The sequence below is a fragment of the Halyomorpha halys genome, unplaced genomic scaffold, assembly GCF_000696795.3.
Source record: "Halyomorpha halys isolate HHAL.00 unplaced genomic scaffold, Hhal_1.1 Scaffold1167.1, whole genome shotgun sequence".
In the NCBI taxonomy this organism is placed as follows: Eukaryota; Metazoa; Arthropoda; class Insecta; order Hemiptera; family Pentatomidae; genus Halyomorpha; species Halyomorpha halys.
Genome location: NW_027113923.1, coordinates 288195 through 311817, shown reverse-complemented (window position 1 = coordinate 311817; position 23623 = coordinate 288195). Strand labels below are relative to the sequence as shown.

The window sequence follows — 23623 nt, the reverse complement described above, 5'->3', positions numbered from 1 at the left end:
AAAGTTATTATTGAAAATAATAGAAATTTGAAATAAATTGTTTGTATTTCCAATGAAAATAGAAATCACCGTGTAATGCTCAAAATAGACAAAGAGCATTACAACATTATTCCAGTCAATATTCATGGAATAGAAAAACTATATTGTATATCAAAAAGTTTATAAACAAATGGTAGATAAAGTGAGATCATATTTTTTTTTTTCAAATCATCAATATTGTTTTGTTTTATTTTATATATTACTGCTGATTAAAACTTTTATTTACAGAGTTACCAAAATTCAAAACCAATTAGAATGCCCCTGAAGAAAAAAAAATTACTGTCATGTGCTAACATTCATAAAAGGTATGCAGAAAGTCTAATCCAAAAGAATAAAAGGAAAAAATTAAAATATTTAATAAAATAGATGCGAAAGTTATAATAATTTTATTTAGTTGGGAAATTCAGTCAAAATCGTTGGAAAATTTAACATTTCGTGTTCCCCTTCTTTCCAGCAAATAAATGTTAGTGAGCCCCTAGTGGCAATCAATTAGTGTATGTACTTAGTATATAAGTTTGATTAATTTTGACAATTAAAAAGTGGCTCTTTTCAGTCAATGTTAATCTTGACATATAACTTTTTTTGTCTATTTCAGAGTATATTTTACATTTTCAATAAGTAATGTAAGATGGTACTTATTTTATCTGTTAAAGAGCATGTTTTACATTTTCTAGTAGTAATGTTGATCTCCTTTTCAGTTAAAAGAGAATAAAGTGATTTCATGAAAAAACAGTGAACAGAAAAGTGTCATTGGAAATACATTGGAAGCAGATCAATGTAAGTTTTTAATAACAATGCACTAATAGTATCTTTTAATGATTTTTCATCGGTTTATGTATTAATATTGTTCATAAATATTTAATTACAACCTTAACTGAACAAAATTTTATCATTTGTATTTTTAAAAATATCTCTATTAAAAGATTTAATTTGATTTCCTTCTTTATTTTTGTTGGTGTTCAACAAAGTTATGTTATAACAAAAACAATAATTGAATTTTATTATATTATAATTAGTTGTTTTAGAAATGGTACATCATAAGTATTTAATCTTCATTAGGTTAGTTAATCATTAAATGAATCTGAAAACTTAAATACGATTTATACTTCTTTGATGAACTTGAAAAATATATCTCTATGAAGTGAGTCCATTCTTCATTTAGATATAAATCAGTTCACTTATAGTTCATGCAAAATTGTACAATATACGTCGGGTTGTATATAATTTATGAATACTTAAAAAATTAAACAAAAATCAGAATTTTAAGGAATATGTATCAAAAATATATAGTAGAGACTCTTATTCATTAGGAATGAAACTTCTTAGGTTCTAGCATCTGTTGACAATTTTACTATTTCAGAATTAGAAAAAGAACTTTGATCGAGGGAAATCTCTCATAATTAAATGAAATATCTCTTTTGTTTACCAATTTTCTTTAATTCATATTCTATGGAAGAAATTATGAGTTTATGATGGCTAAAATATGATATAAATAATTTAAGCTGTAAATTACCTAAATAATGAGAGAATACTGCATCAATGGTACTGCCTGTTTTTGGGCCAACCAACATTCAAATTAGCGGAGATGAATACTAGGTTTACCCCTTGTTTTTTATACTATTCTTGGATAAAATAGCAGCAATTTGTGAAAGGTAAATTGATGGGTCATTTTTGGGGCAGTAAATATGCTTATCTTGGTGATCCAACTTTTCCAATATGTGGACGAATATAGTTCTCATTTTCCTCATACATAGAGAAATTGTATCAGGCCATAACAGAATGGAACAAAGAACTTCATAGAAAATACCTTTTTTATTCATCAGCTCCAACAAGAGTAAGATCTTACATGTAGTTAGAGTACAGGAAGGTGTTCAATTGAACTGCAACAAAGAAGAAATAGAGGTATTGTTTCAGATTTCCCTTATCTTGGAACAGTCATTGAACGATCAGGGAAAATGAACAGATGCTACACAGAATAAGCAGGATGAACTTGGTCTAATTCTAGATCTGCAACACTATGGTTGGAAAAAGAGAAATATAAAAATATGTAAAGCTCTACATCTTTAAGTAGGCATACTTGCCTACACTCCTATATGGAGCTGAAAGTTGGGTATTGACAGATAAACCTGAGAGTAGACTGACAGCTGCAGAAGAGAGGTTCCTCAGGATTGTGAGTGGAAGTAGAAGGGACTGCATTCGTAATGACAGAATTAGGGAAGAACTAAGAGTTTTGTTGATGAAAGAGGTTCTAGAGGCCTGCTAGCCGAAGTGGTTTGGCCATGTCATCAGGATGGAAAATCACCAAGACCCATTAAAGACCAGACTACATTCCTGATGGTAGAATACCTCGAGGCAGACCAAAGATTTTGCACCTGGATTATGTCGACCGTTTGTACAAGAAAATACAAGGTAAAAATCTTCGCCAAGCCAGGAACATTGCAAGTGACTGAGAACAGAACAGTGACCATCCTAACTCCCCTATGCTTATAAGCACTACAGGGTGATGCGAAAGAATTCAAGGTTAAGGCACTAGATAAAATTTGCACAAAGTTTTTTTTAGAGGAGTCCAAAGCTAATAAATGGAAGTGAAGAACCTAATGAAAAAGCAGCAAAATCAACATTTGTATACAAATATAGGTATTTAACTTAGTAGATTATTTTAACGTGAAAGAATATTTTTTTGAAACAGAAATTTTCAAATACTGAGTGCTCTGACAATTGAGAGGGACCTGGAATATGATTCTGCATCATCTACACTAAGTATAATTTATAATGATGATTTCATAAAAAAACACGTGATCAGAAGAAATTCAAATGCACTTAAAATCATCACTTTGAGGTCAACGTTCCTGAGATCAACTAAATTAGGCCCCCTTTTAAATTTTATTAAAATTTTTGTGAAATTTAGTCCCAAATTGTTCATACTTTTTTCTAAAGTTTCACCTACTTGGCCTGGTCAGCCAGTTACACTGCCTTTAAATTTATTTAAGAATTTGAAACTTTTCACCAAAATAATCTTTTTTTCTGAATTATTTGTTTTTTTTTTTGTGTAGTTGACATAAGACTGTAATAGGTGTGAAATTATTACTTAGGATAGTACTATTCCATTTGGATTGAATCGTTTCATAAATCTTTTCTTTCCTTGGGGTTTTATCTCCATTCAGAGACATAAGGAGTTGGAAAATTTGAGATTTAATAACCAACTTCAAACTGCGAAAATGTTAGTAAAACATTATTCAATGATCATACTCCAAATTGCTAATAAACGCAATTTAGAGATATCATAAAAGTTTTGGGGAATATTCCTCCGACCTCCCATATGTTGGGAATACTAGTCAAAACTGTTGAGAAATATGGATTTTGCTACTCTTCCAATAAGCAACATGTTATTGCAACGCTTCTTCCTCAATTTATTTAAAATTCAAGATTTCAATTCAATTTCTTGATCCAAAATTTTAGATTGGAAGGAAACGATACACTTACTACTGGAGATTTAAATAATAAATATTACAGCTACTAAAGAAAGTTAGCAACAAATTAAAATCCATATTCTAAGAATTAAATTAATTAATAAAGTGTTATTTAATTGATGTTCTATCGTTTTGTACATTGAAAATGAATCTATAATTATAATATAGAATTTCATCTTTAATGTTGCATTTTAATTTTAATATTTTTTTTAATTGAAAACATCCAAATATGCAAAACGAAATATCCTTCTAGGTTAGGAACAAGGTAACCTGATACTCACATTTTCATACTAATTACAGTACTCTACTCTCACTCTCACACTACAGACCAGAGTCAATCAAAGTACTCTATACTCACACTAGGCCGTAGTAGTAGAGTGTATCTACTGTGCCCTGGATAAAGAAGTTAGATAGTCAAGTATGTGACTCCTCCATCTGACTCAGAGGCAGTTGGGCGAATGACCTTCTCCTCTTAAACCAAAATTATTATGATACCTTTAAATGAGGAGTATCGAAATCTCTGATGCCAGATGCATACAACGTGGTTGGAACATCAAATATAAGCCTAAGTAAAGCAATTTAGGATCAGTCGGATCATCACAAGTTCAAAACGTTTCTCACAAAATTGGATCAGAGAATAAGATAAAAGACTGTTTATAAAAATTATAATATTTAAGCTCGTAAGTCATCCATAAAGAAAATATATTACTAAATTAAAAACTTGGAAATAAATTCTGACAGAAAAATTTGATAGTTAAATAAAATATTAAAAGTGATAAAGATGCCACAATTGCTGCTAACGATCTGTGTAAAAATGTATTGGGTGTGGACATTTAAAAAAATGAAACTTACCTCTAAGGTTTATTTAAATTAAAAAGTAGGTCCCCTGGTAGAAAGAAATATAATTAAAAAACTAATTATTTTGAATAGAATTTTAATAAAATAAATCACATAAAAAACACATTAAAAGCAAAATAAAGCTTAAATGCGGTACAAATTGATTTGTAACAATCAACACTGTATCAGTCTTCATATTCATTCATTTCAATTACAAAAATGTAATCATAATTTTAAAATATATGTAATTTCAAAAATAAATATTTCTAAATGCAGTTATTACATCAATTAATTCTTCACTAAAATTTAATACATTTGGAATAAATTTCACAGCATTATTAATAGAGTCCTAGAGAACTTTGTTTACATTTATAAAACATTTTTGAAAATATGACACTCTATCGTAGCTATTTCAGAAGAATCTCTACAATTAGTTTACAAACTTCGGGGTGAGTTATTAAGTAACTATAAATATAAACCAAAATACTGCAAATGGTGTATTTTACTAAAAGAATATAACACCTGAACACTAAATTCCATTTTATCTACTAATGTTGACTACAAATTGAGACAGTTTAAGATTATTAATTGAAATCTTCATTCAAAAGCAATGAAGTAAGAGAGAGTTATACTTTATACAAACATTTATGGACTCCATTGTATAGAAAAGTAATTTCATGGACTTAAGCACAACAAAGCTAAGTTTTAACAATTTTCTCATTTGATTAGTAGCTTAGCTTATAGTCCATTAAATATTTTAGAAATAGAAATAATTTACTATGACAATAAGAAAACAACTTAATTATGCCGACAAAGTTTTATCGTAATCTCAATAATGTAAAACTAAAAATTATAAAAGGTAAATAAATAAGAAAGTATAAGTAATTATTAACAATTTTCAATACTAGATTTACAGACCATGTCAATTTGAGGAATTTTGAAATTGAAGTTTTTTACACTGAGATAATTGAGTAAGAACTTTAAATACTACTTTTTACTGAAATGTATAGCTTTTATCAATTTATGAATGTTTTATAAATCTCATTTATATTAATTTATGTGGTAATAATGTATCCATTAATTAAAAAGTACCCAATTTGTTCCATAAATATAGTATTAAAAGACAATAAAATATAATCTAGACCTATAATTAATAAAATTTGGCATTTTCAACATTGAAGGCAAATTTAAAAACAAATAACAAAATAATTTCATCAACTATTGATAATACAAACAAATTAGCTTAAAATAACAGTCAATATAAATTTCAATGAAACTGTCAACGAACACATAAATGACGATAAGCGTCAAAATTTAGTAAATATCACCATCTTGGTATTTCTTTCTGCAAGTATTTAGAATCTTCCAAAATGAACCTATGAAATAAATTACAAATGAAATAAATACATTAATGCATTATGGAATAATAAATCAAAAGAATTGTATAAGTGAACAATGCTTAACTAAGTGAATAATTACATTATTTGAATATTTTTATAAAATCATAATATCACAAATAAATATATTAATATAATAGATGCTCTTTACACTGGTCTCTAACAATCAGAATTCATTAATCAGTAGTGAAAAACATATTTTCAAGGAATTTTTAGCTTTTTGTTACTTCCATAAAATTTTGTTCCTTTTTAAATAAGCAGAGTAGTCTTTACTTAGTATAGAGCGATGATTATAAAATTAAACCTTGAAAGCTCAACTTGAAAATCATTGAATTTATTTATATATTTAAAATGTATAGAGTGAAGGAACCTTAGTATAACAATTCCCAATAGGTTTTGAAAATAATTGTTATATATCGAGACTTTGATGATTAAAGATTGCTTATATTAGGTCCACACATTTATTTATTGAAATAAAAAAAAAATGATGAATTGTACCGAACTGAGCTAAAGAAATGAAAAAGATTAATATGTGAGGTATGATAAATAACAAACACATCACTGAAATTTGTACGCAGTACATACATTGTCTTACTTCACAAAACAAAGAAATGTAATGATATTTAAAATTATTTGGCGTACAATAGGCTCCCTGTAACCCCGGTGCACTTTGCCGGGAAAAAACAACAACATATTTCAAACCATTAATGGCCAGCGTTGCATTTTCGCAACACCCTGAAAAGTAGACAAAAAGAGGGTGATGAGACAGGTAATCACTGACATGACTGAATATGTTTTACAAGTTCGTCCAAGTCCATCCCCACCTTCCAGACCACTTATTTAGTCAAAAAGTTTGCTTAATCCCTCATTCTTTGTACTACATATTTCATTTATTATCAGTGTCATTTTTTATAATTTGAGTGCTTTTTATAACATCTTAACACTTTAAGGAAATTAGCTATAACAGGAAGTCTAAATAATTTCTTATATTTATTTCTCAGAAAGATTTCAAAGTTTAATGTTATGTTATTGCAATACTGGCTACGAAGGGGTACTTGTAAACCTGTCTCAAAGAAAAATTTATTTCTACATAATAATCTTACTTAAAAAATTTCTTTTATTAATGGATATGAATTTTTAGTGATGTTAAAAATTGAGTTTTAGATTCATTAAGGTGCCAAAGGTCTCAAAAACGAGTATCGTGTAGGTGGAAGTGTTATTCTAAAATTTTGTGAAAATTGCCAAGAAAGAATTATGGTAAAAATAATCTCTGATCCATTTATGCCAATATTTATTTTACATCTCAGTGATTTTTAGATAAATTTACTTCTTTGGGAGTTGAGATCACAGGCATGATTGGTCAAATGGTGTTGAAAAGTGTTGCAAAAAACTGATCAGGAAAATTAAAACCACCTATATGAAATGGATAATGCCATACTTCTATGCTGCTGGAATAATTCTATTGCCATAGATACAAAAAATCATGAAGGCGTATTTGAATTATTCAATACCCGAAGTTATTCATTCACTGTGCACCAGAGTTTTGAATTAAACCTGTTATTCATACCATAATTGGCTTATTAACTTAGATAACTTGAACATATACTTACTTCCAATAGTAGTATGTGACAGGTGCAGTAGTCAGGTGCCAGAGAGCATGTGCGTCAAATGTCCACCATATGGGTGAAAAGTCAGATAATTCTAAATACAGCGAAATAACAAGTATTCCTATAGCGGCAAGCAGGCTTCTGCTTTGTGGTAGGGTCCTCCAATAGATCAATGAAAATGTAACACAGTTAACAAACAAAATTACACCTGTGACAAGAACAATAAAAAAAAAAAAATGAGTAAAAAAGAGCAACTGGTTTATTAATAAGATGAAAATAGAAAATATTGTATTAGGTATAATTGAAAATTATCAATTTTAAAGCTTAAGATAACTGTAAATCATAAAGTAGATAACCTGCAACAAGATTAGCCAACATATTGTATTTATAATCAAAAAGTCCCCATGACAAGTATGTCGCATGATTAACGAAGTATGCGACAGTTGCAGCAGTGAACAGTAATGAGTATACTTGGTGAAACTTAAGAAGTAACCTGAAAAAAAAAAAAATCAAAAAATTAATATTATAGCCCAAATAAAAAACAAGTTTCTTAAGCTTAAAAATATAGATATCTATATTACAATAATAGTGAATTTAGGGACAAAGTTAGACCAATTTCTTTGCTAACAGATGAAGTGGAAATGAAAAATGTACAAGAACAGACGTTGATATAAAAAAATCAATGTAGTTAAGATAATTTTCAAGAAAATAATATCTAATCTGAAATCACAGTATAATGTAAATTATATGTACTAATAAAGGCCAACTTTATACATTTATGTGTAATTAAAAATGAAAGATGTAAACTATTAGTATTTTATTTAAAGTAAATGTCAGTTTTCGAATAGAACTTCTGCAAAGTCTATTTAAGTGACAAAGATGCAGCAACATCCCAGTTTAACTTTTGCTTTAAATATGCGATTTTAGTTCAGAACTTTTTGTTTTCTTGTTGGTATTCACACAAGCACATGCATGCGCCCAAACACTAACTGTTATGCGAGACACTCGGTTATTAAGACTCAGGGACCTTCCCTTACAATATATTTCATATAAAAGTAAGTGAAAGTAAAAAGAGAATACTTAATCATAATAAAAAATATGCTATTTAAAAAATAATTTAATTAAGTTCACACTATCATAAAATAAAAAAGAGAAAAAAAATATTAATGGGAAAAAATCTATATATAAAAAGGTAAATAAGCACCATAAATACTATATTTGATTAAGTAAAAATGAAACCATAAATAAAAAAAAAATTAAGTAAACAAAGAAATTCATTTAATATACATGGTTAAAAAAATACTAGAGCTAAGAAGTTATTATTTAGACTATTTATCAAAAATGTAAGTGTGGAAACTAGAACTCTATAACAGAAAACATGGCAAATTAGCATCGGATTGGATTGCCAAAAGGAATTGGAGAATTTTGAATATGAAAAAGGAGAGGGCATGCAGGATTTTTTTTTTTATGTAGTTACTGCATTGGATACTGAATCCACTACAGTGGATTGTAGTATGAAGATCAAAAGCCTAAAGCCTTCCTAAATAAATGCCTATGTAATGCAAAGAGAATTTTTCTACTGGACTGATAGTTCCTGAAATTAAAGAAGAAAAAAAAGACAGAAGATAGGAGAAAAACAATTTACTAGTAACTGACTTTGCAGGGTTTCATTAGTGCTTAATCTTGGGAAAAAAAGTCAAGAAACATCGGTTACTAATAAATAGTTTTCCTGCTATTTTTGAACCTTTCTTTACCCTACTTGGATCAAACACATATGATCAACTAATAATCTTTCAATATCTTCAACTTAATGTATTAGTATAAATTAATTCTTTATATATTTTGTAATATTTTTTTAATTAAATACAATTTAATATCAAACAACAGTGATTTGAAACATCTCTTAATATAAGTAGTATCACATTAATTATCTCCAATAAAAAATGACATTGTGAACTTTTTTCTATATTCCACTGTTACCATGTGTGAATTATTAAAAAAATATTTTTACAAAATATTCAAATTATGATTACCTCGGTTAATTGCTGATTTTTCTTTTTTTTTGGATATATAAAGTAAAAAACAATTATATAACCATACAAATTGAAAATGACAAATGTTAATAAAAAAACAGGTTTTACTATATTACATGATTTAATACAACAAACCTCATTCCAATGGAATAAGCTGTGCAAAGTACCATTCCAAAAGCAGACAAATAATCCATTAGTTCAGTAAAAGGTAAATCCCTTGTATGAAAAATGGAAGACCACACCCAACCATTTATAGAACACTGGAAAAGTTAATCTACAAAGTACATCAAGCAACAAACTACTCATAAAAACAAAAATTCAAACATAAAACACTAATTATGAGTTACTATTATTTAAAAAAGCATACAAGTGGAAAAACTCACCATCGCATATATTAGCCATATTTTAAACATTGGATTTGTTCTCCTTACTTCACGTAGAAACTGTTTAAACATTTTTAAATGTATACCGAGGTTCAAGAGTGAGAATGCAGTCGATGCGGGTTCTTGAATTCCAAGCCATCGTATAAATGGCCACTAAAAAAATACATATTTTTTTTTTTCTTACAATAAACAGAATATTTAAAAAATATTATGATAATATTTAAATAAAATCTAATATGATTGGTCTATTCCCAAGTCAGCAATACTATGCACATTATATGAGATCTTTAAGAACCGTCATAACCTTTTGAATTACCACATAATAACTAAAAGTTTACACTAAAGTTTTATTTGTGTCAAACCAATTATACGTGGACTTATACTGCAGCAATGACTCATATACCCTGACCATGATTTAGAAAGGGGCCAACTGGGGGTTTGTTCAGATTTTTGAGGGACAGAAGGATTTGAGGTGTAGTAAAAATTAACTATTGTTTTATTACACTTAATAATATTAAGCCTAAAACTAAATATGCACTTAAATTGCTACATTAAACTTATCTTCAGGTTTCCCAGGCACTTTCGTGTCTCCTATTGATATACTTAGTTGAAGTGGCTTTATCCTACTTTCCAACAGCAATACCTCCTTGGTGTTTTTACTTTTCACTTATTTAAAACCAAAAAACCTACTAATGTCCTTGATCTTCTCACTCTATGCTTATCCATTCAATCATTAAATACCAGATCCTTAACGATTGATTTATTTATATATGTATATACCTGCTTCAGTAAATCCTGAAATTTTCTTCTCATCTATAATCACCAATATTCCATCTCTTACTTAATAATCAAACTACTGTATTGATGTAACAAAATGTACTAGAATAACTTTAATTACTATGATAACATTATAAATGCAATTTGAATACGCTTTTGTAAATATTTTACCAGATATTTACATAAGTCTGAACTGTGTAATTATTCTTAGAGGACATTATTCCATGAATTTTTTCATTTATTCACTTTAAAAATAAATAAAATAGTCGCTTAACAATATATAGTATACTAAACTACATTTTATTAATAGGAGTTATTAAAACAGTATTGAGCTGCTTACATACTTAATTAAAAATAAAAGTAGCCTGCTTCTTTGCAAAAACCTAAGATTTTAGTTGGATGAATTGGTTTAAAATTGATAGTAATTAAGTTAGATTTTGTAAAATAATATAATGTTTAGAGAAAAATGAGGGGGGAGAGAGACAATGGCTTTCAATTATCTACCGTATCAACCAGAAATTGAGAGCATGCATATATTGGTTAACCTAATAGAGAAATTCAAATATTTTTGTAAAGAAAACATTGTTCAAAAGCCTAAAGGATGAAATCCGAGAAGTATTTTAAACAAATTAACCTTTCATTATTCACTCCTTTTAACATAACACGAACACTCATGCTGTAGCATACGAGGCTCACAAATTGTTTGCCAGAAGCTTGAATGTTCATTGACCTGAATTCAAAATAGTTGTAATCAAGGATACGTCCCACCAAGACAAAAGCCAATGATCGAGCAAAATCTTCTGAAGTTGGGCAAAATTTCAGGTTTTACCAAAGAATACTTAATTTTCTGGCAGAGGAAGAGAAAAATAAAACCTTGCAAGCGAAAGTAGGTCATGAAGATGGAATGAATATAAAACATCTTTAAAGTCAAGTGCTCGCTAATGTAAATAGAAAAAAGTTTGAATGCAGTCAATAGCACAGCTATAAAAACTGCAGCAAAGGTTCATTGAATTTCTAATTTTTAATTTAATAAAAAAAATGAACATATTAATAATTAATTCATGATTCACTTAAAATGACAATAATTTCCATGCTTATTGAACTAATTAGGAAAAAGCATAATCAAAGAAAAACACAAAATAATAAAATTAGCTAACTAAAAATAGATCTATTGCTATTTAAGAGAATGAATTGGAGATGACGATTGTGGAAAAGTAGCAAAGGAAGTCTCAATATAAGAGGTTTTGCCCCTCAGTTTCAAATTATAACCATAAGCGACTGTTAGGTGACTGCAACAGTGCCAATTCGAATCAGGTCTGGGGTCGACTTTTAGTTCTAAAGCGGTAGCACAAAATGAAGATTCGACCCTCCACCATGGTTAGAATAGGTTGATTACCTCTAGACTAACCCCTGTTTGTCAGAAATGATCAGGAGGGGAGGATCATAAAAAAAAAAAAAAAACCCACTAAAAAAGATACAAGCAGCATTATTTAACAATTAATGATGTTAATTCATAGTATAGACATAGACAGCTAGAACAATACAGGTTTATACAAATTTTGATAGCAGGCTGTTTGGCTGTTCAGTACCGATGTCATCTCATTATTAGAGGCATAACAACCCGGTACAGGCCTTTGCCAAATCAAGACATCGTCTCCATTTTTTTTCAAAATGCAAGGGGTTTGCCAAGCTCGAGCTTTCAGGAATTCCTGTGCAGCAGCTTCAACCTCGTCTGCCTATCACAGTCATGGACATACTCTGTTTGTTTTTCCTTCCGCATAGCTAAACAATAATTTCTTAATGAATGAGTCACCATCCATTCTTTGGACCTCTCAAACCCACCATAGTCTTTAAAGTGTTATATATTCTACCATATCTGATTTCCAGTAGATTTGGTACCACTCTGCATTGTGTCTCAGCCCATACAGGTCACCATCATTTACAGTGCCAAACATTTTAAAAACTTATGCATCCGCATGTGATAAAGGGATGTCTCGGAGGTATAATTTAGTACTATCCTAATAATTGATTTATATAGAGAGATTTTTGTTTCTTGTCAGCAGATAACCTCTAGTGTTTTTGCCAGACCAAAATAACACAAATTATCTGTGGTAATTAGCCTCCGTACTTCTGGGCTGGGCTTATTGTCTGTGCAAACTAGGGAATCTACACACATGAAGGTATCTAGTACTGATGTCAGTACAATGAAATAAGACAATGAAGATGGACACAAAAAATAATGAGCCGTCTGTAGCAGAAGGAGTTGAGTTATCAGAAATTACGAAGTACTAACAAAACCCTTTTGAACCATGAGGTTAAAACTTATCAAGTAATTTAAGTTATGAAAATTATTTTGAATCATATTGTAATAATAATTACTTTTTATTTTTATCTAGTTTGTCTTCAGGTCACAATTAAAACACAATAAACAGTATTTGATATATATATATATATATATATATATATATATTTATCTCTTACCCATTTCAGAAATACTACGTTCCTTTTTTTCTACATCAAGTTTGTCATAGAATCAATGGTTGAATCATAGTTTTAAAAATGTAGAATACCTTAATGAAGCACACTCGATGACTGTCACTGATATTGTGGAATCCTTATTGATTAGCTTCTGGACTGTAGGGAGCTAAAATAATCCCCAAGAGGATGGACAAGTTCGAAGCCTACCAAACTAAAATTTCATTTGTAATGTAAAGTTATTTATTTACTTTTGGTCCTGGATGCTCTCAAGCATTGTCAATGGTTTACAAACTATTCGTTATGGGTATTATTTATTTTTAAAATTGTGACTCATCCAATATTGGTCGGATAAATAAGATGCGGATGAGTGGAATACAGTATACCCCAAAAGTAAACTGCAGAATAAACTTCATAAAAAGCAAGTAGATTGCTAAATAGATTTTGACCAGCAGTAGTTTTATTAATACTGGAAAAATATCAACTAAATTACAAATTGAGAAATTTATTTATTTGAAATATATCATTTCAAAATAAATAATACACTGTTACAAGAATGTTCCTAATAATAAAACCTAAAATCAGCTACACAACAAAATTAACAGTCTTTAATAGAAATGTACTGATTTAGAACAGCCCTTAGTGTTCTGTATTGAAATTATGAAATAAAATACCTTTCCGTGAAATTGTGGTGGAAGCCAACCTTTATCCTGAAATACCATGACTGTATCCCACATACATTCATATTGGCAGTTGTCATTACAACTCCAAAGGAGTTTGGAAGAGAATGGGACGGGAACATAACTCTTATAATGAACACCACCTAAAAGAATAGTTCAGTTTGTTTATGGAAATTAACGAAAACATTGTATTATATTTGTAGAATTCTTCATCATAACAGTAATACCTTCATCACAAATTGCTTCTCTGCATTGCTCTACACAGTACCTGTAAGTTGGAAAAGTGTTTCCAAGGGAAGCTTTTACATTAGAACATAAACTTAACAGAAAGCTAGACGTTAAAATGAAGTATAACATAATTAGAAAATTTAATTTTCATTTCCTTCCAAACATAAATAGACAGTTCATTTCAGTTCAACCACTCAAAACACAACAGTCGAATGTTGTCAATTGACAAACCTAACCACAACGTTTGTAGGCGTTATCTCGGTTCAGTTTTCCCTCCAATTCTTATCACTAGTCTGATTTTAAACAGACAAGGATGTGAATACCTTTGAACAAATTTATTTAATTTTAAAAAAAATATCAAATGGAATGTTTATTCCGATCAAACGTTTTATTCGAAATTTCATGTTTCTCTTTTAAATGCAAAAGAAGTAAATTTAAGGTGTATTTTAAAATGACCAGATCACAAAACAATACATAAAAGTTATGAAAGAAAATCAGAATTTGAGAACGAGATTACATTTTTTATAAACTCATGGTAGGGTCCCAGGACAGTCTTTAACCAATTAGGGGCACAAGGTACATTATAGATCTGTTCCAACTACTTCTGACTGACCACAGCTGTACTGAACATGCGCAGTACAGATTTCGGGAGGGGAAAACTTGTACTACGCATGTTCTGTACAGTTCCGGACATTACAAGTGGTTGTGGGAACAGAACTTATAGTCCGATAGCAACCGCAAAAAAATCGACACTATCCGATGAAAACTTGGATAGCATTTTTTTTTCATCTTTATCACATTGTCAAAAAAAAGTGATAGTCAACCAGTCAGATGCCATTTGCCAAAATAGTGACTGTTTAAAAAAAAAAATTTACATTTAGAACTCTGTATCTTAAAAACTACCTACAGAAAACCTTATAGAACATCATTTAAAGAACTACTAGACATCTGCACGTCTAATGATTCTTGAGATACAGATTTCCCAAAATAAATTCACCAACAACTGATTTTTCAATACATTTTTTATGAAATGTTGCGTTTTAAAAAAGTATATCTCGGAATCTATTACTGTTTTAGAACTCATATTTTAGCAAATTTACTCTTTATTAAATTATATATTATTAGGTTTTCCAGTGTTGTAGGTAGTTATTATGATATTGAGCATCGCATGAAAAAGTTGAGAAGATGGTTGGGGCTGCGGTAAGCAAATAAATAAAAATAAACAAAAACTGATTTATTTGTACAAAAGATGAATTTAAAAAAAAAAAAACATTTTGAAGCAGCTGCCGGTTTTGCAAGTAGCATGATTTGACTGGCGGACTCTCATTTCTTTATTGGCAATGTGCTATAGATTAAAAAAAGTGCTTTCAATGTTTTCATCAGATATTGTGGATTTTTCAGCTTGGGCCCTAAAACTTCATATTATGATACGGGAGTCCACTAGATTAAAGATGGGCTCTTCAAATTTTTCTATATATAAAATGCATGTTTTATCATTAACTTATTTAATATTTAAAAAGAAAAAAAATACATTAAACAATTACGAAAGGTTGATTAATAAAATCTTTAACGTTTTGATCTGTACAATTTTTAAGTCTATTTATTTAAGCACATTAATTTCTATCGACATCAGTGATAACTGTTTATTCTTTTTTGATGAAAGCGTACTCCTCAGTCCATTTTTTATTTAGGCATAATATACTTCTGATTCGCGAATCCCCTCCGATTCCTCCTGTGATCCCCCTTATGATGGCATTTGTCTGGGAAACTAATGGACTATTCTTTTTTCACTTTATAAAGAGTGTCGCAACTTCGAGAAGCTCATACCGCGATTGTGAACATTATCAGTTTAACAAACTTGTAACAGGCTGCTTTATTGGTTGAAAAAAGGGCAATCCTTTTTTTTTTTTTCCCCGATCCCTCTAAAACAGAAAATAGACATGAATTAATAAAATGCATTATGTGAAGTGAGTACTTCCTTTTTCTGCTGTGGGTATTTGAAGGTCTAAATAAAATACTTATCTGTGGATTGATATGATCGTTCTGTGGAAACTCTTATTTCGGAGTAGTAACTTAACTAGGAGTGGGTAGCTCACTGATAAGGCACTGTGGTACTAACTCCAAGGACCTGGGTTTGAATCCAACTGTGGCAGATAATTATTTTATATATACTGTTAATTATTTTATAATATACTTATTATATACTGTTTCACTTTAGCCGTGAGTCAGCCCTGAAAGTTTGGGAGGTCCAGCGCGATTCTAACCATAACCTCCTTGCTCAACCGTTCGCCTAATATCAGTACTTCCTCACAAAGTACTACAACCCTGATTCTTGATGGGTTGTGGTGGTACAGGTTTAATTTAATTTGTCTAACAATGCACCCAAGTATTAAAGATGAAAATAATATTACATAGTTGTTTTCTTAATTTTTTAAAAGCTTATTTCTAATTGTTTCATTTATTTTTCTCTAGTTTTTGATAGTCCATGCTTTGCCAGTCCTTGCCATTGCACGTACAGACTACTAGGAAGTTGTTTCAAGGTCAAGGGCCAGTAGCTCCCTCACGAAGAAAGGAGCGTACAAAGTTCAAAGATTGCATGAGACTATGATCAGCTCCGGATTCTTGAAGAATAACAATCGCAACTCTGTAAAATTATATAATTTAAAACACTTTATTAAATAGAAAATCTATAATCATCTGTAATACAAGTATTACAGATAATTATAATCAACTTTTATAATTTTGGAATAAACTATCTACAAAAAGTCTACGTATACCTATAAATCATCAAAAAAGTATACATGACTTTTTTAGTTTTGGTAACATTTTTACCTAAGTTAATTGGTTTAAACATCGCTAGGCGAGTAATGGAAAGGTTTTAGAAACGGTAGCAATTATGTATTCGCGTGTTCCTTATCGTTTTTACGTGACCGTGTCGCATTCTAAGCTTTTTATAGTATAATAATCTTTAGGTTTATGCCCTCAAGTTTTCTTTGACTGACGTGAGTTTAATTTTGGAACGATTCAAGCAATTTAGATAGTAATTCGTGATATTAGAATGATCATAAACCAAATTTGAAGTATCTAGATGATTTTAGAGAGAGAAAATAAGCATCGTTATTCTCAACTTAATAACCAATTTCAATACGGTGGTTAAAAGAGATTTATAGAGTTCTAGCGAAGTGATGTTGATTCTAATAAAGTTCACGCAAGTATAAAAACTTGTTGAATGATAATTTGTAAGTTTAATTTTAAATATAATTTAAGTTTTTTTTTTGGGTGTTGGTAACTGCAGTTCCTACTCATCCAAATGGTTGAGTCGCCAGTGACTGGTTAATAGTATTTCTAATGGGTTGGTAACCAGTAGCACTGTGTATATGATAGCTCCGTTCAGTTACCATAGCTATTAACTTCTGCGGACTGGTTTGTTGCTAGAGTCAATTGGGGTATTCATGATATTGTGTTAAATGTAAAATGTTTTACCATTCTAAATGTTATAAGTATAGAATTGCGAGCAGCCTTATCTAAAGTCATGTTAAATGGTAAATGGATATTTTTTTATTTTTTTTTATTTTCAAAAACCTCATTTATTAATAAATATATATACAATACGGATTATAATAAAATAATATATAATACATTTTATTTACAATTTTCTTGTTTTGCCTTACGGCATTATAAGATTGGTAAATGCATAAGAGCTCCTAGCGGATTTTCTAAGCAACTTGTTTAGTAACATTTCCTTCCAAAACTTCTTGTTCTTGATTATTTCTAAGTTTTGATTACAGTATTTTATTGCAACATGTCTAAAATAAGTGAAAAGTAGAAGTGTAAAAGTTTGGCTACTGATTATATTTTTTAAAACATCCAAGACACAAGACAAAAGAAAAAAAACAAACGAAACACAAACTACGACTAAGTAACCTAACACGACAAATAAAACGGTGACAAGCTCAGCTGGTATGTTTCGTGACGTCATTCTTCATTTAACAGACCTAGTAACAGACTCTCAACTATAGGGGTATTCATGATGTTGTGTTAAATGTTAAATGTTTTACCATGTTAAATGTTACAACTATAAGATTCTGAGCACCCCTATTTAAAGTCATGTTAAACGTTAAATGCATAAGAGCCCCTAGCGGATTTTCTCAGCAACTTGTTGTATAAGCCTTTATGTTTATAACCTTCCTTCCAGACCCTCATGTTATTGTTTACTTCAGTATTGATTTAAGTAATTAATAACAACATGCCTAGAGTGAGTGAAAAGTGGAATTTGTGTGAAAGTTTAGCTTATGAAATGAAATGAAAAAATAACTTTATTCTGGGACATATGTCCCCTAAGAATAATTACATGGTTCATATAGTGAGATTTTTATCTGGCGAGCGTTTACAAATTTTCAGATAGTAGAATGAAATTACATTGTTTTTTTTTCTCAAATGTATCATTAAAATTATCCATTCTGGTTTAATAACAGGCATATGAATACCACAAACACACGGAAGAACTGAGCTGTCCCAACAACAAAAATGGCGGCGATCTCAACTGGTCTATTGTGTGACGTCATTCTCCATTTAACAGACCAAGTAACAGACTCTCAGCCATGTTAAATGTTATTTCGTTTTACCACGGTAAAAGAAGGCAATTTTTTTCGATTTAACATGTTAAACCAAAGATCATGAATACCCCTTATGTTATATCGTTTTAGCATGGTAAATGAAGAGAATATTTATCCATTTAACAAACTTTAACATGTTAAACTAAAGATCATGAATACCCCTAGTGAGCAGTTTCTTTTGAGTAGCCCCCTGTGTACGGTAATCAGTCAAGATTTTTTTAAAACTTAATTTCCACGCCTTCTATTTCCCTAAGACCATTAAAAAATATACATTAGCATCGTTATATTTAATATAACAATCTTAATATTTAATACAACTGTACATTTTAATGTAATTAAAATGTACAGAGTCCCTTGTTTCAAAGCACGTTCTCGAATCCACAAAACCGTCTTCGATTATAGTTATAAATTAAAATTCTTTAATCTATTATTATATTATTGTAATGAAAACAGTAGATATCTTCAAAAACTCAAAAGGAATCTTTTTTATTCTTATGCAGATGAGAAAATGTTTTCAACAAAGGATCAAGGATCAAGAAATCCGAAGAATTTATGTTTTACACACGCTCTATACTGACCTAAGTAATTGGTATACTTTTTTTTTGTTTCATTATCTTATTTTATTTTGTGAAAGCTTCTTTTCCTGAAAATAATCTTCTTTTTTTTAAATATTTGCATTGCCTACATTTTTATTACTATAGAGCAAAAGTTGTAGACGAAATCTGACAAATGTGGACATTACCTGGTACAAACCCGCACAATCCCTGAAAGTTTTATAATAAAACCCCGCCTCTTCTTTATTAGTATTATTATTTTTATATATATATTTTTTTCAATATCTTTATTTTTTTTAAATTATTTTTGGAAGATCGTTGGTTGATCGTATATAATATACAGAGTGTTTCAGGGTTAAGTGGCCAAACTGAAAATATGAAATAAGGACCTCAAAACAAGAAAAACATTTCCTCTAAAGGTATGTCCGCAAACGGTTTGCTTAGGAGATATTCTCACCTAAAGTTTTTCATTGTTATGTATTATTTACGTTATATGAAAATAATAAAACCTATTTATTTGTTCTAACTGCTTTATTAATTAAATGTAACCATTAAGATTCATATTAAATGTTGTTCAAAGTGAAGGTATGTCCGCAAACATTTTGTTTAGGAGATGGATTAGATAGAATACTAATATGCCACTTTATCCCTAACTGTCCAAAAACTCGTTTCGCTCAGTACTCATCATTTTGCCTTCAATTTATTGTAATGCCGTCATGGTGTTTGTGTACGGTTTTTGCTAAGGTAATGCTAATGCTGCACGTCGTGATTATACCAGGCGATTTCCGAATAGAAGTCTATCTTTAGCTCCACTTTTCAACGCCTTAGAGAAACTGGTACATTTGCTATAATACCACGTGCTGATGGCATTTTTGCCCCTTTACGAAATGAAGAAAGGAGTGCGGCCATGTTGTAATATTTTGATGATAATCTATCTGACAGTGTACGAAGAGCTGGATATATTATAATATGATAATAGGAAATTAAAAAAATATATATAATATTTAATACAAATATATATTATAACAATTTTTTGTGTTAATCATCCCGCTGAGGCCTTTGACATCCAGATATTTCCTGTAGAATAATCATCTTCATAATTGTTCATCACGTCTTCTAATATCCAAGGTAGGAAAAAATAGTATTTCCATTGAATCATGATTTCACACGTGTTGCTATTTAATTTCTAATTCATTCTAGATAAGTTTTAGAGGGATCGGAGAAAAAAAAAATCCGTTCATCGACATTTTTTTCATGATTACACACTCATTTCCAGGTATAATTAAGTGACATTGGCTGTGGATAGTAATTTCGATGATATATTAACCAGCTAGTTAGTAGACAACCATTCGAATAATGTCCTCATCATTGAAAGTTTCTGCAACGTTCATAAATCATCAATCGCTCCCTGTTCCGAATTGAATTCGTTATTGACCCCTATTTCGCCTTGACTTTTAAGCTTCATACGCGGTTTTGACTACATGAAGGCTCCCTAACTCTAAATTATAAATAGAGGAAGTTATTCGAAATTCGATAGAAACCACGCCAGAATTATCCTTTTATTTTTAATTCGTAGTGCAGACTATAATTACTGACACATTTTAGTTAAGATATAATTATTCCAATCTGGCACGCACGGTTTCGAAACACGCACAATAGAAACGTGTTAGCTCAACTCACGCAGTATATTATGACCGAATCGGAAGCCTGATCTATAGGTTATAAAGGGTGTTTTTTTTAAGCCCGATAGAACTTGAAATTGTAAAAAATAACACAAAAAATTAAATTGTAATCAAAATTTTTTTTTTATTCGAAAGATCAATACGTGACATTAACATTTGAAAATGATTTCGGGCATATGGGCACCGCGGCTGTTCTTGACGAAGCGCATTCTGTAAAATTGTGTTCAGCGATGAGGCGCATTTTTGGCTTAACGGGTTTGTTAATAAGCAAAATTGCCGCATATGGTCGTGCGATTTGACACCTCTCGATTATTTCCTGTGGGGCTACGTGAAGTCACTGGTTTATGCTGATAAACCAGCAACAATTGACGCCTTGGAGGCCAGCATTGTTCGTGTTATTCGTGACATACGGCCAGCAGTGCTCGAAAAAGTGGCCCAAAATTGGACGTCCAGAATGCGCTTCGTCAAGAACAGCCGCGGTGCCCATATGCCCGAAATCATTTTCAAATGTTAATGTCACGTATTGATCTTTCGAATAAAAAAAAAATTTTGATTACAATTTAATTTTTTGTGTTATTTTTTACAATTTCAAGTTCTATCGGGCTTAAAAAAACACCCTATAGTTCTTTTGACCAATAATGTAAATTTGTAATTTACCTTAATTAATTCCTTACTTCATATTTGAACTATGTAAATAACCTTGAAATATAAGTTACTCTATAGAAATCTCCAGAAAAAAGATAGTTCCGACCAAATGTAACGAAACGTTGTTCAAATATATTTGTATGCAGAAAGGAGTTCATCGCGTCAGCGAAAGTATTTGAATGAATATTGGGCCTATTCTGTATTAATCTTAAACGTTCCCCAAATTTGTGCTGAATCGGACAAATAATATTTTAAACTTAGGTGTCCCGAGAAAAATACGCTTCCTCATACATATATTAGCAGTGTGTATAAGATAAATTGTATTTATTTTGTATGAAGGTAGAACAGATACTAAATCATTATATGTATAATTTCTATTTATAAACTGATTTCGTGGAGTGTCCTTCTACAATTCTATATGAGTTCTCTTCTGAACTCTAGTCAGAATGAGAATGTTCATACCCCTAACATGTTTGGGATATTTATCTAGGATGTCATGTGGTGAGGGAGATAGGAACTAACAGGGGATGTGTAGGAGCTCATACTATTCTAAGAATTTGGAATAGACAAAGCCGAGGCTTGTGTGACAGTTTCCTATGCTGTATATTATAAGATGCGTGACGGGAACATTACTGTCTTTTGAGGGTGAAACTAATGAAATCCTGAAAGGACGATTCCCTACTAATGACTTAGGCCGTAAAAGTATTTCTTCTCTTTACCAATGATATACTCTTGTATTGAAGGATATACTCTTTTGGGCATATGTCAATAACAAAAGTCACTAAAAGGCTTGTAAACAAAAGATAGTTCTCGAGATATAGCTTTTTAAAAAACGATATTTCATAAAAATGTACTGTAAGATTAGTAGTTAGTGTATTCTATTTGTGCATTCTCAGGAACTATGGTTTGACGTATAGATGTCTATTAGCACTCAAATTAAAGCTGGTTTAATGTACTATATAGTAATTTATGACCTTTATCTTCGTAGAAATAGTAGTTTTCATGATATTTGCTTAAATTAATTAATTTATAGTTGTTCGGACAATAAGTTTGATTTATAAAAAACTTTATTTCAGAAACCATAAGACATACAGATGTTACTCAGCACTTAAATTAAAGCTAGTTAAATTTATCATAAAATGGTTTATAACCTTTATCTTTGTATGAGTAGTAGTTTTTATAATATTTGACAAAATAAATTCACAAAATGTTAATTTAAAATTGTTCGGATAAAATGTTTGATTTTTGAAAAAATAAATGTTTAGAACCATAAGACTTCCAGCAGTCAAAATGAAGAAAATTTATCTTACTATAAATTAGTTTTATGTAGTATGACACGTATTTTCGTAGAGGTAATGATTTTTAAGATATTCGCATATAAATATAAATTTGGCACATTAACATTTGTCCGAACAACTATAAATCAATTTATTTTAGCAAATATCATGAAAACTACTACTCCTGAGAAGATAAACTTCTTAAACTACTTCATAGCCTATTAAACTAGCTTTAATTTAATTGGTAATAAATATCTGTACGTCGAATGGTTTTTGAGATATTGATTTTTAAAAATAAATTCACTAACTACTGATCTTTCAATACATTCTGTACAACATTTTGATGAAATGTTTCTTTTTAAAAAGCTATGTCTCGAGAAGTATTTAACGTAAATAGCTCTATCAGGGCTCATATTTTAGAAAAAATACTCTTCTTTAAATGAGGTTCTCTTACGTTTTCTTCTGTTGTGGCTACTTTTTACGATATAGAGCTCCGAATGAAAAATTTATTTTTTTAATCGTTTTGAAATAGCCGCCATTTTTTATTCCCCCTGTCTATGCAGACTCATAAATTTTGACTAGTAATTATATATAGTTTTCATTAAAGTAATAAAAAATTGGGGTGAGATTACTGCCTTTTTTCTCCTCTTGAGCTCTTGTACTATATTGCCTCCGGATACTGGGGTGGAGCCAACTTTGCTCGCAATAGTAGTGAGAGATATGAGAACGCCTGGGAATATCGAAGATGAATCTAGTACAGCAGTTCATCGGTCGTTTTAGTTTCATTACCTGTTCAGTGGATAGTCCTCCATAGCATCCATATTCGAAATGTGGAAGAATAAGGGAGGTGACGGGCACTTAAGGAAATTAATCACGGGATCTTAGAAGCTGTTTAAGGATTAAGATGGTTATATATATATATA

General features: G+C 30.2%; 1 protein-coding gene and 1 long non-coding RNA gene across 2 annotated transcripts; one reads left to right on the top strand and one right to left on the bottom strand.

Moving 5' to 3' along the window:
- Nucleotides 1-240: 240 nt before the first annotated feature.
- On the top strand, nt 241-19589 carry LOC106688632 (uncharacterized). Its single transcript, XR_001344340.2, has 5 exons — nt 241-344; nt 738-816; nt 16399-16572; nt 19043-19124; nt 19450-19589. It is a non-coding gene; the product is annotated as an uncharacterized lncRNA (long non-coding RNA).
- Nucleotides 4427-14490, bottom strand: PGAP3 (Per1-like protein PGAP3). Its single transcript, XM_014433194.3, has 7 exons — nt 13926-14490; nt 13693-13841; nt 9767-9919; nt 9519-9643; nt 7707-7843; nt 7354-7558; nt 4427-5722 (listed from the first exon to the last, which is right to left on the bottom strand). The coding sequence occupies exons 1-7, from the start codon at nt 14053-14055 to the stop codon at nt 5671-5673; spliced, it is 951 nt and encodes a 316-aa protein (XP_014288680.1). The 5' UTR covers nt 14056-14490; the 3' UTR covers nt 4427-5670.
- Nucleotides 19590-23623: the final 4034 nt, after the last annotated feature.

Bases quoted from the DNA above. Each gene is read 5' to 3' on its own strand.
- PGAP3 (XM_014433194.3), bottom strand. From the start codon at position 14,055: ATGTTATACTTCATTTTAACGTCTAGCTTTCTGTTAAGTTTATGTTCT. The intron at 13,842-13,925 runs GTATTACTGTTA...CTATTCTTTTAG, and splicing joins AGAAGCAATTTGTGATGAAG to GTGGTGTTCATTATAAGAGT. The intron at 9,644-9,766 runs GTGAGTTTTTCC...TAACTTTTCCAG, and splicing joins TATGGCTAATATATGCGATG to TGTTCTATAAATGGTTGGGT.